The following is a 14,023-nucleotide window of genomic DNA, read 5'->3' on the forward strand; positions in this document are numbered from 1 at the left end:
GCAAATCAAGCATAAAGTCCTTTCCATAAGTTCATGATGCTACTCTTCATACTATACACACAGCTTGAAATGCTATTAATAATAATGCATTTTATGAGCTGTCCCACATTTGTTTTATTGTTCAATTCAACTCAGTTTGTGTGATAATTTCTCAAGTATCATGGAGAGCACTTTCACGTTTGATTCTTTCAGATCATTCCTAAGAAGATCAAGCTCTTTCAAGTGGGATGGATTGGATTTTAGACCTTCAGTCAGTGTCGTCACTCTTTTATGTGTTATGTTACAGTTGGACAACCTGAAGAATTAACAAATAATGGCACAAATGATTTAGTTTTTGTGGAAATCTGATTTGGTTTTACAACTTTTGCCTCAGCTTTTCTAGTTTACAGTAAGTATGCCACAATCCGACACAGATCTTCTTCACTTCTTCACCTGAATCTTGTAGATCATTAATGCTCAGATCCAGATCTGTCAGACTGGAGGTCTTCGAGCTGATAGCTGAAGCCAAAGCGGTGCAACTTTTCTCAGTGATTCCACATTTGTCCAACCTGAGACAGAAATTAATTGTAGCATATGCTTCATTTTCCAACTTTATCAAAAACTATTATTCAATGTCGTACCTCAGTGTTTTCAGTCTACAGTTTGGATGATGAACAGCCAACAGCAGCTCTACTCCCTGATCTCCAGGTTTGTTGTTGCCCAAGTCTTTTGACTTCAAAGCCAAAGATTCAAAGCCCTGTTTTGATTTTGCAAGTTGAAAATCTATAAGGGTAAAATTTAAAGTTCTTTATTGTACAAATTATAGCACACAATATCTCTTTAAAGCAATAGTCCACGCTAAATAAATAAAATAAATCTTTTACTCATGAATGAACTTTTGTTTTGTATAAGCGTAATTTAAATCCCAACCTCAAAACAGAATCATAAAAATAACATGCACTCAAATTTAATTTCTAACTGAATTTTAAGTCATTATTGAGTTAAAGTTAACTGTTTATTTTTATTTTTTTTTTAGATATAATTCACAAATCGCGTTCACCTTTTTAACGCTTCGCGGTTGGTCACATGACTTGTTGGACGTAAATAGCGTCGAACGTAGTGGCGCCATTTAGACGCGATTTACGTTTTTTTTATTTTACAGAGGACGATGGTTAGTCAATAATTACTTAAATGTCACTTTGTTCCTCACATAAAGTTATCGTATGGCTTCGGGAGACTTGAAATATTGCCTAGTAGTCATATGGAGTACATTTATGAAACGTTTTGGGGGTGGAGTTTAAAATAAACACCAATTATTATTTGTTATGGATTCTCTTCAGTGGAATCTCATTTTGCAGTTCGCTGAAGAAAGAAACTTATCGACATGCTGGTGAGTAAAATTATTTTTCTTTATGAGTGAATTATTACTTAAAGGTCAACATGTATTCACTGCATTTACTCGTTTTTCGTCTATTATTTTAAAGAATATTTCCTCATATTCGATCAAAAATGTACTTTACTGCTGAGACATGGTCAGTTTTTGACTGACAACAACAACAATCAGTCACAATCTTGCTATACTTTATTTATTTCTCTTAGAATGATAAAAACGTATTCATTTGTTGGTCTGAGAATTACAGATAATTTTTTGTCTGCCAAATGAGTTACAGAATATTACCTTAGTCTCAATGGAGGTGATCCATTAAGATGAATTGGCATTTGCATTGATTTATCACTCTTTATAGACAAAACACTTGGGGTAGATGAGTCTGAACTCTCATGCTGAAGACTGGCAGCAAAAGAAGAATATATAAAAACTAGAAATATAGTGTTTCAGAGGAGGTTAGCAATAAACCATTGAGGGAAGGAAGTCATCAGAACCTGCATCTTGGTCCCTAACTAGTCAGTTCTGACTGACTACCTTTAGCTTATGTGAGTTATCATCATTACCTTTTTCCATTGAAGCTGATCCATTTTTTTTTTAGATTATTTGGCATTTGCATTGATCGGTCACTCTTCATAGACAAAACACTAGGGCCAGAAGAGTTTTCTCCACATAACTGCAATAGGAAACTTGGTTCATCTCTTGATATTTCAAAAAAAGGCAAGATTATGTTCTGTATGTAAATTAAGTTTAATATTGGTTTAAGATAAAAAATTAAGTCCCATGCGACAGCTCAAAAGATAGCTTAACTTTTCTGCTTGTATATAATCCTAGTTGTATTATATTCCTGTTAGCATAAGTACAATACTTACAATATTGTTATCAAATATGTTGTCTCACTCTTTAAGTCAATTTAAAGAGATGCAGGAATCGGTGTCAACCTTTGGCATTTATTAGAGACATGATGTTTGCCAATATGCCTTACATATGTTTATTTTTCAAAATAATCTAGAAAAAATAAGCCTTTTGTGCATAAGGTTTTTTTGGAAGATAGAAATGTGTGAGAAACATTTGGATATGCATGTAAGCCTTTTTTAAGCACTGGTGTTATTATCTCAACATTTGATATAGATTGAATATTTTGATATAACTGAAAGCTTTATTATTCTTAAAATCACACGATCAGGTGTATTACAACAAAGAATACAACAAGTGCAAATGTAACTGGTTTTGCACAACTTCCCTGAGTAATGTGCACACCAGGCACATTGATCTGCCTGGTAACAAAGTTTTTGAGTATGAAATAGTCACTAGATGTTCTGTGTTTCGCACTTATTAACAAGTAGACTAGATGTCCAAAAGCAAAACCACCATTATTGCTGTGATTTCCCCTTTCTTTTAGGCTTTTTTAAATACACATCTCAATACTTAAAACAGTAGTTCAACCTAAAATTAATGTCATCAGTTACCGCCATGTCATTTGAAACCCGATTGGAGAATGTAGTCTGTTCAGTGAACCATATCCTGGTTCTGGTGTCATGGTCAGTCTTCTACACTCTTAAAAATAAAGGTGCTTCACGATGCCATAGAAGAACCCCTTTTTGTCTAAATGGTTCCATAAAGAACCTTTAACATCTGAAGAACTTTTCTGTTTCACAAAAGGTTCTTTGTGTTTAGATAATAAAAAGGTAAGAACCTTTGACTGAGTTCTGAATCGGTTCTTTGTGGAACCAAAATGGTTCTATGGCATCGCTATGAAGAACCTTTTAAAGTACCTTTAATTTTAAGAGTGTAGTCTGGTTTATTTATATTCTTCCTGGCTTTGATATGCCTTTTTATGATTACAGTCTTGGATTTTCTCTTGACCCTATGTCATTCAAATCTCTTTTCCTGAATCATCAACCTTGTAAATTTCCTTAAATGCAATATTCTAGACATGAAGAATGAAGGTTTATGTATACTGTGCATTTATTATATTTATTTACATATATTACAGATCTGAAACTCTCTTTATAAAAGTGATAAAATTTTACAACAAGGTTATAGTAATAACCATATTCATACAAATTGTGATTTGTCTTTACCTTAGAGGAATAGTTCACCCAAAAATGAAATTACTGCAATCATTTACTTGCCCTCAAGGTGTTTTAAAGCTGTATGTTGAATGCAAAAAATTTTTTTTTTTTTTTTTTTTTTTTTTTTTTATGAATGTTGGTAACCAAACACTTGCCAGTAGCCTTTGACTTCCACGGTATGGGAAAAAAAAAGGTTGGTTACCAACATTCTTCAAAATATCTTTTTTAATTAATGGCTTTGTCAAGATGTCTCTTGTGTGATTACTACTCACAATGTTAATAACTCTAGAAATAAACACTCAAGCTATCATAAGGATAACTGTTTTTTGATGATTTGTCCAGTTGCATGGAGAGTATTTTCAAATCTGACTCTTCCAGATCATTCTCAAGTAGATCAACTTCTTTAAGGTGGGATGGATTTGATTTCAGAGCTTCAGTCAGTGCCGTCAAACCTTCTTGTGTAACTTTACACTTGGACAACCTGAAGAAATCAGAGTTTATAAGCACAGGTCTGTGGTTTGCTGTTGCTTTATCTTATTTTAATAGTTTTGGATCAGTGATTGCAATAAGACATTTCCAGACTTTTACCTCAGCTTCTCTAGTTTACAGTGAGGACTTTGCAGTCCGACACAGAGTTTCTTCACCCCTGAGTCTTGTAGATCATTAATGCTCAGATCCAGATCTGTTAGGCTGGATGTCTTTAAGCTGAGAGTTGAAGCCAAAGCGGTGCAACTATTCTCAGTGATTCCAGATTCGTTCAACCTGACACAGAAATTCATAATATAAAGTTATCAGTTTTCAGGTATATTGGGCAGGTCAAAATCTGTTATTTGGGTAAAAATACATTTGAAAAAATGTTTTTAAATCACATTTTTACGGTTAGAAATTGTAAAGTCATTAACTTCAAGTTTATTTATTAATTATCTATATAAGCTAATTGTGTTTTAACTCACTTTAGTGTTTCCAAAGCACACTGAAATTTCACCAGAGAAGAACAGAGATATTTAACTACAGAGTCTCCTATGTTGTTGCAGCTCAGGTCCAGCACTCTCAGATGTGAAGGGTTTGAACTTAGAGCTTTGCTCAGGTAAAGACAGCCTGCTTCTATTAGTCCACAGTCCTTCAGACTACAAAAAAAGAGAAAATACTTGTAGTTTCAATCTAAAAAATAAGAGATCCAATGCCTTCTGTTCTGATGTTGCAACATGAAAGCCTATTGAAAGAAAGTCAAAACATTCTTAAGAGTAGAAATTCCAGTATATTTGATTGGTTTGATACTGATAGAGTGATAGCAGAAAATGTAAAATTAGTATAATTAAGAAACCGTTAATGATCGTAAAAGCCTAATGAGTTATATGTTTGTTTGCTTCATGAGGATCATGCTCAAATGGGTTAATCTTTCTGACATCATGCTCACTTGCCAGTTTCTCTTACTGTCTTATGGTGCGTTCACACCGCACACTTTGTCTGCGTCAGGCAACGCACCTAACGCATCTAGTTTGACGCATGTACGTTGAAGCTGTCAACGCTTGCTTTTTGGTGCGTTCACACCGCACACGTCAGGCAACGCTCCCAACGCATCTAGTTTTCTGCACACTTCCCCTGAATAAACCATGGCAAACTATTGGGACTGGACACTTTGGAATCCTCTCATGAACATGTTTCGCTAGCTAACGAAATGGGAAATAATTACGTTGAGAAAAGATTTGACAACCCGATCTCTTCAGCGATCTTCATCCAAGCAAGTTCCTTTACATTCCTGTCTTTATACAACAACGAGGACGGATCATACAATTCTCTGCGATTGCAGACGGCTAGAATAAGTTTGTAGCCGTCTTCAATCGCAGAGAATTGTATGTTGTTGTTTTTTCTGCTCCCGCTTCATTCAAAATACGTGTGGTGACGTCGCTACAGTGAGACGCTCTGATTGGTTGACGCACTGCGTCAAGTGCGTTAACGGTGTGTTCACACGGGGCGCAAGCGTCAACGCTTCCCATTGACTTTGAATGGGTGACGTCAAGCTTTGCCGAAAGGAATTGTGGATCCGTCGGCGGCGCTTCACTCGCGTTGCTCGCGGCAGAAGTTGAGAAATTTTCAACTTCTGCCGCGAGCAACGCCAGTGAAGCGCCGCGTCAGCCAATCAGATCGCTCTATGCAAATACAGTGGCCAGGCGGCAGCCAATCACGTTCATCTTGTTCAAGAGCAGCATTTTATTGGCTGACGCTGCTATGACCATAAACGTCAGCCACGCCTTCCGTTAAGCGTTGACGCTTGCGCCCCGTGTGAACACACCGTAAGTCCGTCAAAAGTTCAACTAGCTGAACTTCTGCGTTGCTTGCGTTGGCTGCGTTGACGCTTGAAACGCAGGTAACGCTTGAAAAGTTGACGGATCCAACGGACACAACGCAACGCAGAGCCTCTGACGGACCTCTGACGGACTCAACCATTGACTTTACATGTAATCTTGCCGCAACTGACGCATGACGGTTTGGGCGGTGTGAACGCAGCATTAATTAGTATTTCTTTAGTTTTTAATTATATTGGTCTTGTCAAGTTCTGTAAGTTTGTTATTTGGGTGAAAAAAAATCAAATTTTTTAAAATTAAATTTTTAGGGTTAGTAATTATACATAAATGGGAGGCATATTTAGATTGTGAGGGTAATAGTTTAAAAACCTGCTATCTAAAAACCGTGTTTGCTAAACATTGATCTTAATTTTGGACACGCAGAGTTACAGTAATACCCTGTTCTTGTTTTCCAGTGTCTGTGATATTTATGTCCCCATTCAGCAGTAGCTGTACAAAACAAAAACCCTTCTCCATGAAGCAATTTAGTTTAATGGTCAGTTTTGTGTTTCCTAAATCTACTGAAAGAATCGCCTTGCCTCAGTTTCTCCAGTTTGCAGTGAGTGTGACGCAGTCCAACAGTGAAGAAAATCACACCTGAGTCCTGGAGCTTATTCTTGCTTAGAGAGAGCTCTTTCAGATTTGAAGGTGTTTGTAGTATTTTAGCTAATGATATACAACTTTTGTGTGTTATGTTACAGTCATTTAACCTGTTGAAAAAAACATTTGAATGGCTCTTTAGTCATTATTAACTTCAAATTTATTTCATAATTGGCTACATATGTTAATTTTGTTATAACTCGCCTTAGTGTTTCCAAAACACACTGAATTTTCAGCAGTGAAGCACAAAGATGTTTCACTCCAGAGTCTCCTATGTTGTTCCTGCTCAGGTCCAGCACTTTCAGATGAGAAGGGTTTGAACTCAGAGCATTGCTCAGGTAAACACAACCTGCTTCTGTTACTCCACAGTTCTCCAGACTACAGGGAGGAGAGGAAAACCATTTTTATTCTTAATTCAAAGGCAAAAAACTTGTTGCAAAATTAGCATTAAATGCGTTTTTTTAAAGAGAATGAACAGAACTTACTGCAAAGATTCCAGTCTACACTCCGTATCCTGTAGCCCAGCAGTGAGACCTGTTAAAGCTGTATACATAAGGTTGTCTTTCTCATTTTGCTGATTGCAACATAACTCTTCCAATCTGAATTGAGATAAAAATGTTTCTTTAAATGTCTTAATATGTACATATTTGATTTCTAATATAATGTTGTATTGTTTAACTTTACTCCATAGAAACATACACTTTTTTTCCGTAGCTTGTATTGTTTGCTCCAGCACTGAGCATTTCTACCCCTGTGTCCTGCAGACTGTTGTTGCTCAGGTCCATCTCTCTCACATTGGATACTAATGAAAGTAGCATAGACAGTGATACACAGCCTCTTTTTGTGATTTCACAGTCATGCAACCTGAAAGAGTAAGTGAACTGTCAAATCACATTTCATTTTATATAAATTTTCTGCACTCGCACATATAGTAATTTGTGCTCAGCAAAGTCAACTAGTCACACCCATTCATTTATTTTCTTATGTTGATTTTGAACATGTTTTGAAAATGTTCTCACCAGATCTTTTTATACAGCTTGATCACAGGAAGCATCCAGTACAAGGCTGTGTCTGATCTTCCATATTTACAAAATTCTAACTCCTCAAACGTCTCATTTGATGTCATTAAGATGTACACTAAAGCTGACCACTGATGAGGGGACAAAGTTTCTCTTTTTATTTTTCCAGAGGTCAGGTAGCTTTGAATTTCAGAAGTGAGGGAATAATCATTGAGTTCATTAAGACAGTGGAACAAAACAAGAGCTATTTCTGAGCAAGGGATTGTTTTTAACCTTTCCTTGAGATACTCAATAGTTTTCAGTCTTTCTAGGGAGGTGTCTGTCATCATCACCAAAAGCTCTTTTAAAAGACTGTGATTTGACTCCAGTGAAAGTCCCACAAGGAAGCGAAGGAAAATATCAAGATACCCATTTATACTTCTTAAATTTTTTTCAACTGCACACTTGTGTACACTCAACATTGTCACTGTTGTTTTAGATTCATGTGATTCAAGCACGTTTATTCCGCTGTTATGGAAGGAGAGGTGAACATATAGAGCTGCTAGATGTTCCTGAATGGTCAGATGAACAAAGCAGAAGACTTTCCCCTGATACAAGCCAAACTCCTCTCTGAAGATCTGAGTGCACAATCCTGAGTACACTGATGCTTCTGTCACATCAATGCCACACTCTCTTAGGTCTTCCTCATAGAAGATCAGGTTACCTTTTTCCAGTTGTTCGTATGCTAGTTTTCCTAACTTGAAAACAATCTCTTTGTTTTTGCTCTTCTTTTCATTGTATTTTGTGTCTTTGATGTTAATCTGTGCCATCAGGAAGTGTGTGTACATTTGAGTGAGAGTCTTGGGAATCTCTCCACTCTCTGCTTGACTCAACATCTTCTCTAGAACAGTGGCTGAGATCCAACAGAACACTGGGATGTGGCACATGATGTAGAGACTCCTTGATGACTTCAGGTGTGAGATGATTCTATTGGCCAGACTCTGATCACTGATTCTCTTCCTGAAGTATTCCTCCTTCTGTGGATCATTGAAGCCTCGTACCTCTGTCACTCGATGGACACACTCAGAGGGAATGAGATCAGCTGCTGCTGGTCTGGAGGTGATCCAGATGAGAGCAGAAGGAAGCAGATTCCCCACAATGAGGTTCGTCAGCAGCACATCCACTGAGGCTAATTCACTTACATCACACAACCTCACAGCACTCTGAAAATCCAGAGACAGGCGACATTCGTCCAGACCATCAAAGATAAACAACACTTTATATTTGTCACTGGATATTTCCATTTCTTTTATTTCAGGGAAAAAGACATGAAGAAGATCTGAAAGACTGAGTGTTTTGTCCTTCATCAGATTGATCTCTCTGAAAGGAAGTGGAAATATGAGCTGGACGTCCTGATTCTCTTTCCCTTCAGCCCAGTCCAGGATGAACTTCTGCACAGAGACTGTTTTTCCAATGCCAGCGACTCCCTTTGTCAGCACAGTTCTGATTGGTTTGTCTTGTCCAGGTAAAGGTCTAAAGATGTCACTGCATTTGATTGGTATTGTTGCTCCCCCTGCAGTCTTCAAAGTTTTTTCTATTCTTTTAACTTCATGTTCATTACTGATCTCTCCATTCCCTCCCTCTATGATGTAGAGCTCTGTGTAGATCTCATTCAGGAGTGTTGGGTTTCCCTGCTTTGCAAGTCCATCAAAAATGTACAGATGCTTCTTTCTTATTTCTGATTTTAATCTTTGAATCTTGACTTCAGGCATTTCTGAACCATGTCTGTTGAAAATATGTTTGTCAGTAACAGGGAATGTTCACAAATTCAGACACTAAAAATAAGACTTGATGCAATGAACCTACAGGTGAATGAATTCTCCAGGAAATCTGCCAGTCCTCACAGCATGTTGACATGATTTTGTTAGGGAATCCCTTATAGACAAAATAATATTTTAGAATAAGCATTCCAACAGTGTAAAACCTCTGAGAATTAAGACACTTACATTTGTCTGAGAATTGTAAAAACATATGTGTGCTATTTATCATTCAATTTGTTGAAGCAAAATACATGGGTTGCTATCATAAAATGTTACCTTAGTATCAGTGGAGGTGATTCGTTGAGATGAATTGGCATTTGCATTGATCGATCACTCTTCATAGACAAAGCACTTGGGGCAGGTGAGTCTGATCTGTCCTTCTGAAAACTGTTTGTGAAAGTAAAAGCCATTTGTTGATTTTAGTAAAGTAGAAATGCTTTGTGTTCAAATGAGGTTAACAACAAACCATTGAGTAGAGGAAGTGATCAGTTCTGCATCCTTCTTATCAATGTATTTGCTATCACAGCTGGTCAGTTCTGACTGACTACCTTATGTGAGTTATCATCATTACCTTTTTTCCCTTGGAATTGATTCATTTTCCAAGTGAATTGGCATTTGCATTGATCGGTCACTCTTCATGGACAAAACACTTGGGGCAGATGAGTCTGATTTCTCCTGCTGAAGACTGACAGCAAAAATAACCATTTTAATAAAATAACCATAGATTTTAATAAAGAAGGAATCTGTCATTTTAGTGCAGGTTGACAATTGATGAGGGTCCGAAAATAATTTGAATCTAGATCCTTGTAGTGTTACTGCCCTGATGACCCCACTGTTCTGTCTACCTTTATTTCAAACAGGCAGTTGTCATTACCTTTTTTCCACTGATCCATTTTTCAAATGAATTGGCATTTGCATTGATCGGTCACTCTTCATAGACAAAACACTTGGGGCAGATGAAGCTGATCTCTCCTGCTGAAGACTGACAGCAAAAAATAATCATTTGTAGATTTTAATAAAGAAATCTGTAATTTTAGATTGACAACTGATGAGGGTCTACTGTTCTGTCTATCTTTAACAAGCAATCTTTATTACCTTTTTTCCACTGATCCATTTTTCAAATGAATCGGCATTTGCATTGATCGGTCACTCTTCATGGACAAAGCACTAGGGCCAGAAGAATCTGATCTGTCCACCAAACTGCGAGAGTAAACACAAGATTGTTATGCTATGTAAAGTAACGTAAATTAAAATTAATGTTAACATCACAAAAATTTTCATTAATTGATTTACAGAAATTGCAATGCTATAATTATTGTTAATTTGACTTTGTTAATTAAGCTTAAAATCTTTTTTTTTTTAATACCTTCGATTTTGAAGATGTGTTTTATTTTCTAAGTGAATTGGCATTTGCATTGATCGGTCACTCTTCATAGACAAAACACTGGATGCAGGTGAATCTGATCTCTCCTGATCAAAACTGTCAAATGCAACAACAATTTTAAAGTTATATTTGAAACTACAGTTCAAGATATAATCATACTAGTGTTAGTGCAAATGTAGCACAATAGTACAATGTATCCTTGATAAGTTACAAAAGCTTCATCTTTTAACTGTTCTAATATTGACATCAATCCATCCCTCACAGACTTTAAATATTAGAAAGTAATTGTTTAAATGATCAGTATAAGTTTGATAAGTTTTCTTGTACAAATAGGTAATAAAATATATTTGTCTTACTTGTTTAGTCCTTTGAAAGACATGTAGGAATCCATGTTATCTTCAGTGTTCTTTGTCGACATAGTGTTTTTAATTTTTTATTTTATACATTTGTTTTTTCAACATAAAAGAAAGCCTTTCTTCTTCAGAACATGGTATGCTGCAAATGAGGAAGATAAACATGAAGATAAGTATGAAACCTCTTCCAGAACTGGGTTTACTTGTTTTGGTAGTGTTATGCAGTACAGTGTAATAAAGGTCAGCTGCTTTTAAAAAAACATTGTAAAGGATTAGTTACACGACATCAAAATGAAAGTAAACACATACTGTATATTATCACAAATACTAATATATTTTGCATAAACTTTTGGACAGTTAGATTAACATTACATATAGATTCTACAAAACCTTTTCCCAAAGCTCAACTTCTAATAGTGTCACTTTAGTTTTGTCAGATGTGATTCATCAAATGCTTTTCTCATTTTGTGCAGTAGTAGTACTTACCAGAATCATGATTTTTGTTTCTCAGAGGGTGATGTTTATTCCTCAGTGCTGTTTTGAGTGAGTTGTGGCATCAAGGAAGCTGATGGATTAGTCTTTTCCCCACACGTCACAGACCGCCCACAGTATGTAACTGCCTCATGCCTACTGCATTTTTAGTATTTTAACTTGATTGGCTGGCTGATTTTGTCTGTGAGATTAGACTGCTGTTTTTAATTGTTTGATAAGTTTCTATTTAGAAAGTACCAGGTGGGTCTAAAGAATCTTTGGATATTAGGTTAATGATGTCGGATTTTTGAAGGATATGCAGTTTTATGTAGCATTCTTGATGTTCTGATTGTATATGTAAAACAGTCTGATCTTATTCCCTTCTGTGCTTCTGCAGTCTACACATTCTTCAATTTTTCTACCAACCCCCATTTTATTTAGGAACCTGTACATTTTTTTTAAAGGTGGAGAAAAATTGGGCTTGCAAACTTCAAGAAAGTTCCACAGAAATTTAAAACAATACATGTGCTGTTTGATAAGAAAGCAGGTTAGGTGACATACCTCGTAAGTAAGCAGATAAACTCAACATAACCTCAGGAGCAGGTTATGTTTCAGGGTTAGTTTACTTGAGAGCTATCAGTACATGAGTGTCCTACTGACGAGATATATAGTGAACTATGGATATACTATAGATATATAGTGAAAACGCTATTTATTAACATAAGATATTACCTTGTAAGTAATAACACAGACACATGCATACATTCACGTAAGTTGCAGAAAGAGAAATTGTAGAAAGAATGAATTTAGGATTGTGAAAATATGAAACCCCAAGTTTCTAGCAATTTATGCAATTGCTTAGACCTGAACAACCATCAATCATTTAATTAACCTTTGCTCTGAGTTTCTCAATGAGGCTATTAGACCTATTTTAAATGCATCAGTTCAGCTAGAATCTGGAGATGGTACTTGCTTTGCCTCTGTGTTAAACGAGTAGTTCACTTTCAGAACAAGAATTTACAGATAATGTACTCACCCCCTTGTCATCCAAGATGTTCATGTCTTTCTTTATTCAGTCGTAAAGAAATGGTTTTTTATGAGGAAAACATTTCAGTATTTCTCTCCATGTAGTGGCCTTCAATGGTGCCCCCGAGTTTGAACTTCTGAAATGCAGTTTAAATGCATCTTCAAAGGGCTCTAAATGATCCCAGCCGAGGAAGAAGGGTCTTATCTAGTGAAACGATCAGTTATTTTCAAAAAACATTTACAAGTTGTATACATTTTAATCTCAAACGCTCGTTTTACCAAGCTAGACAAGACGAGAATTTGAGGTTAAAAAGTACATAAATTGTAATTTCTTTTAGAAAATAACCCATCATTTTGCTAGATAAGGCCCTTTTTTCCTCGGCTGTGATCGTTTAGAGCCCTTTGAAGCTGCATTTTGGAAGTTCAAACTCAGGGGCACCATAGTTCATTATATGGAGAGAAATCCTGAAATGTTTTACTCAAACATAATTTCCTTACGACATTAACATCTTGGATGACAAGGGAGTGAGAACATTATCTGTAAAGTTTTGTTCTGAAAGTAAACTACTCCTTTAAGGGAATTCCTTTTGTGTGGTGTCATTACAGAAAGGGGTTTCCCCAGGTTATTGACTGGTTGCACAGACAACATCTGAGGCATGGCTTTGTGGCAAAACTTAACTTAGAACAGGAAACACTCAACAGAAAAGAAAAGAAACTGAAGTAAAAGAGAGTAAGTAGTGCAACGAGATTAAATGGCTTTTCTTCTCATGGTGGTTGAGTAGCAGCAGGCGTGGAAAAGCGCTCAAAGAATGCAAAAAGCAGTGGCAAAAGCCGAAAAGGCAAAAAGTGGTGGCAAAAAGCAAAATTTGGACACATCCCAAATGGTGTCTTGACCAGTTAGACATTATCTCAGCTCGGGGTGTTGCTAGTATTTACTAGTCACATGGTCTGAATTTTCCAGCTTTTGCTGGGTATAATTTGGACAATGGTTTCTATAATGGTTTCTAGAATTGATTGATAGAAACATTTTAAGCAAGAATGTTCAAATGCACACATACTAAACATAACTATAAACCTATAAACTATTAAATAGTTATTTAAAATGACATACACAATGAAGGATTAGAACATGATAGTCAAATGTGTGGGTTACATTATATGCATAATATTCATTTATAAGTCCTTTCAAGATCATTTTGGTGCATCTACATATGTAAAATATAAGTTTCTGTGTCATTCTGTGAATGTGGTCTAGAAGGAGCCTGATCTTCGTCCTGAGTGGGGGGAAACCCAAGAAAGTTTTGTATCATTTTCCTCAAGGATTTGCTCTTGATGTTCATGATAAGGTGTCTTTCGATCATTAACCTTGGTTTGCTGGCCCCAAATTTGTCAATCTCTTTCCTGAGTTGGAATTATCAATAATGGTTATTTTGTTTTAATCCTGCAAGCTGTTCAAGGCTGTGAAAGAGTTGGTTGGTTAGGCTTGCTTCAGGGAACTGATTTAATATATACAGAATATCCAGTTTTTACTAAGTAATCTTGATATTCACATATGCAGTTGTAAATTTTGTCTTGTTTTTGTTTCTTT

At 36.2% G+C, this 14,023-nt stretch overlaps 1 protein-coding gene across 1 annotated transcript; it reads right to left on the reverse strand.

Moving 5' to 3' along the window:
* Positions 1 to 355: 355 nt before the first annotated feature.
* LOC141285277 (NACHT, LRR and PYD domains-containing protein 3-like) lies at positions 356 to 11,003 on the reverse strand. The gene is made up of 14 exons (XM_073818311.1): positions 10,942 to 11,003; positions 10,568 to 10,681; positions 10,297 to 10,401; positions 10,076 to 10,168; positions 9,773 to 9,886; positions 9,478 to 9,588; positions 7,403 to 9,166; positions 7,120 to 7,247; positions 6,869 to 6,917; positions 6,588 to 6,761; positions 4,027 to 4,200; positions 3,759 to 3,919; positions 621 to 762; positions 356 to 548 (listed from the first exon to the last, which is right to left on the reverse strand). The coding sequence occupies exons 1-14, from the start codon at positions 11,001 to 11,003 to the stop codon at positions 356 to 358; spliced, it is 3,384 nt and encodes a 1,127-aa protein (XP_073674412.1).
* Positions 11,004 to 14,023: the final 3,020 nt, after the last annotated feature.

Source organism: Garra rufa, chromosome 14, assembly GCF_049309525.1.
Source record: "Garra rufa chromosome 14, GarRuf1.0, whole genome shotgun sequence".
In the NCBI taxonomy this organism is placed as follows: Eukaryota; Metazoa; Chordata; class Actinopteri; order Cypriniformes; family Cyprinidae; genus Garra; species Garra rufa.

What these genes read in the sequence shown, in the direction of transcription:
- LOC141285277 (XM_073818311.1), bottom strand. Translation starts at nt 11,003, where the DNA reads ATGTCGACAAAGAACACTGAAGATAACATGGATTCCTACATGTCTTTC. An exon ending in ACACATCTTCAAAATCGAAG is followed by an intron (nt 10,402 to 10,567) that starts GTATTAAAAAAA and finishes TTACTCTCGCAG; the next exon opens with TTTGGTGGACAGATCAGATT. An exon ending in AAGCTGTATAAAAAGATCTG is followed by an intron (nt 7,248 to 7,402) that starts GTGAGAACATTT and finishes TTACTCTTTCAG; the next exon opens with GTTGCATGACTGTGAAATCA.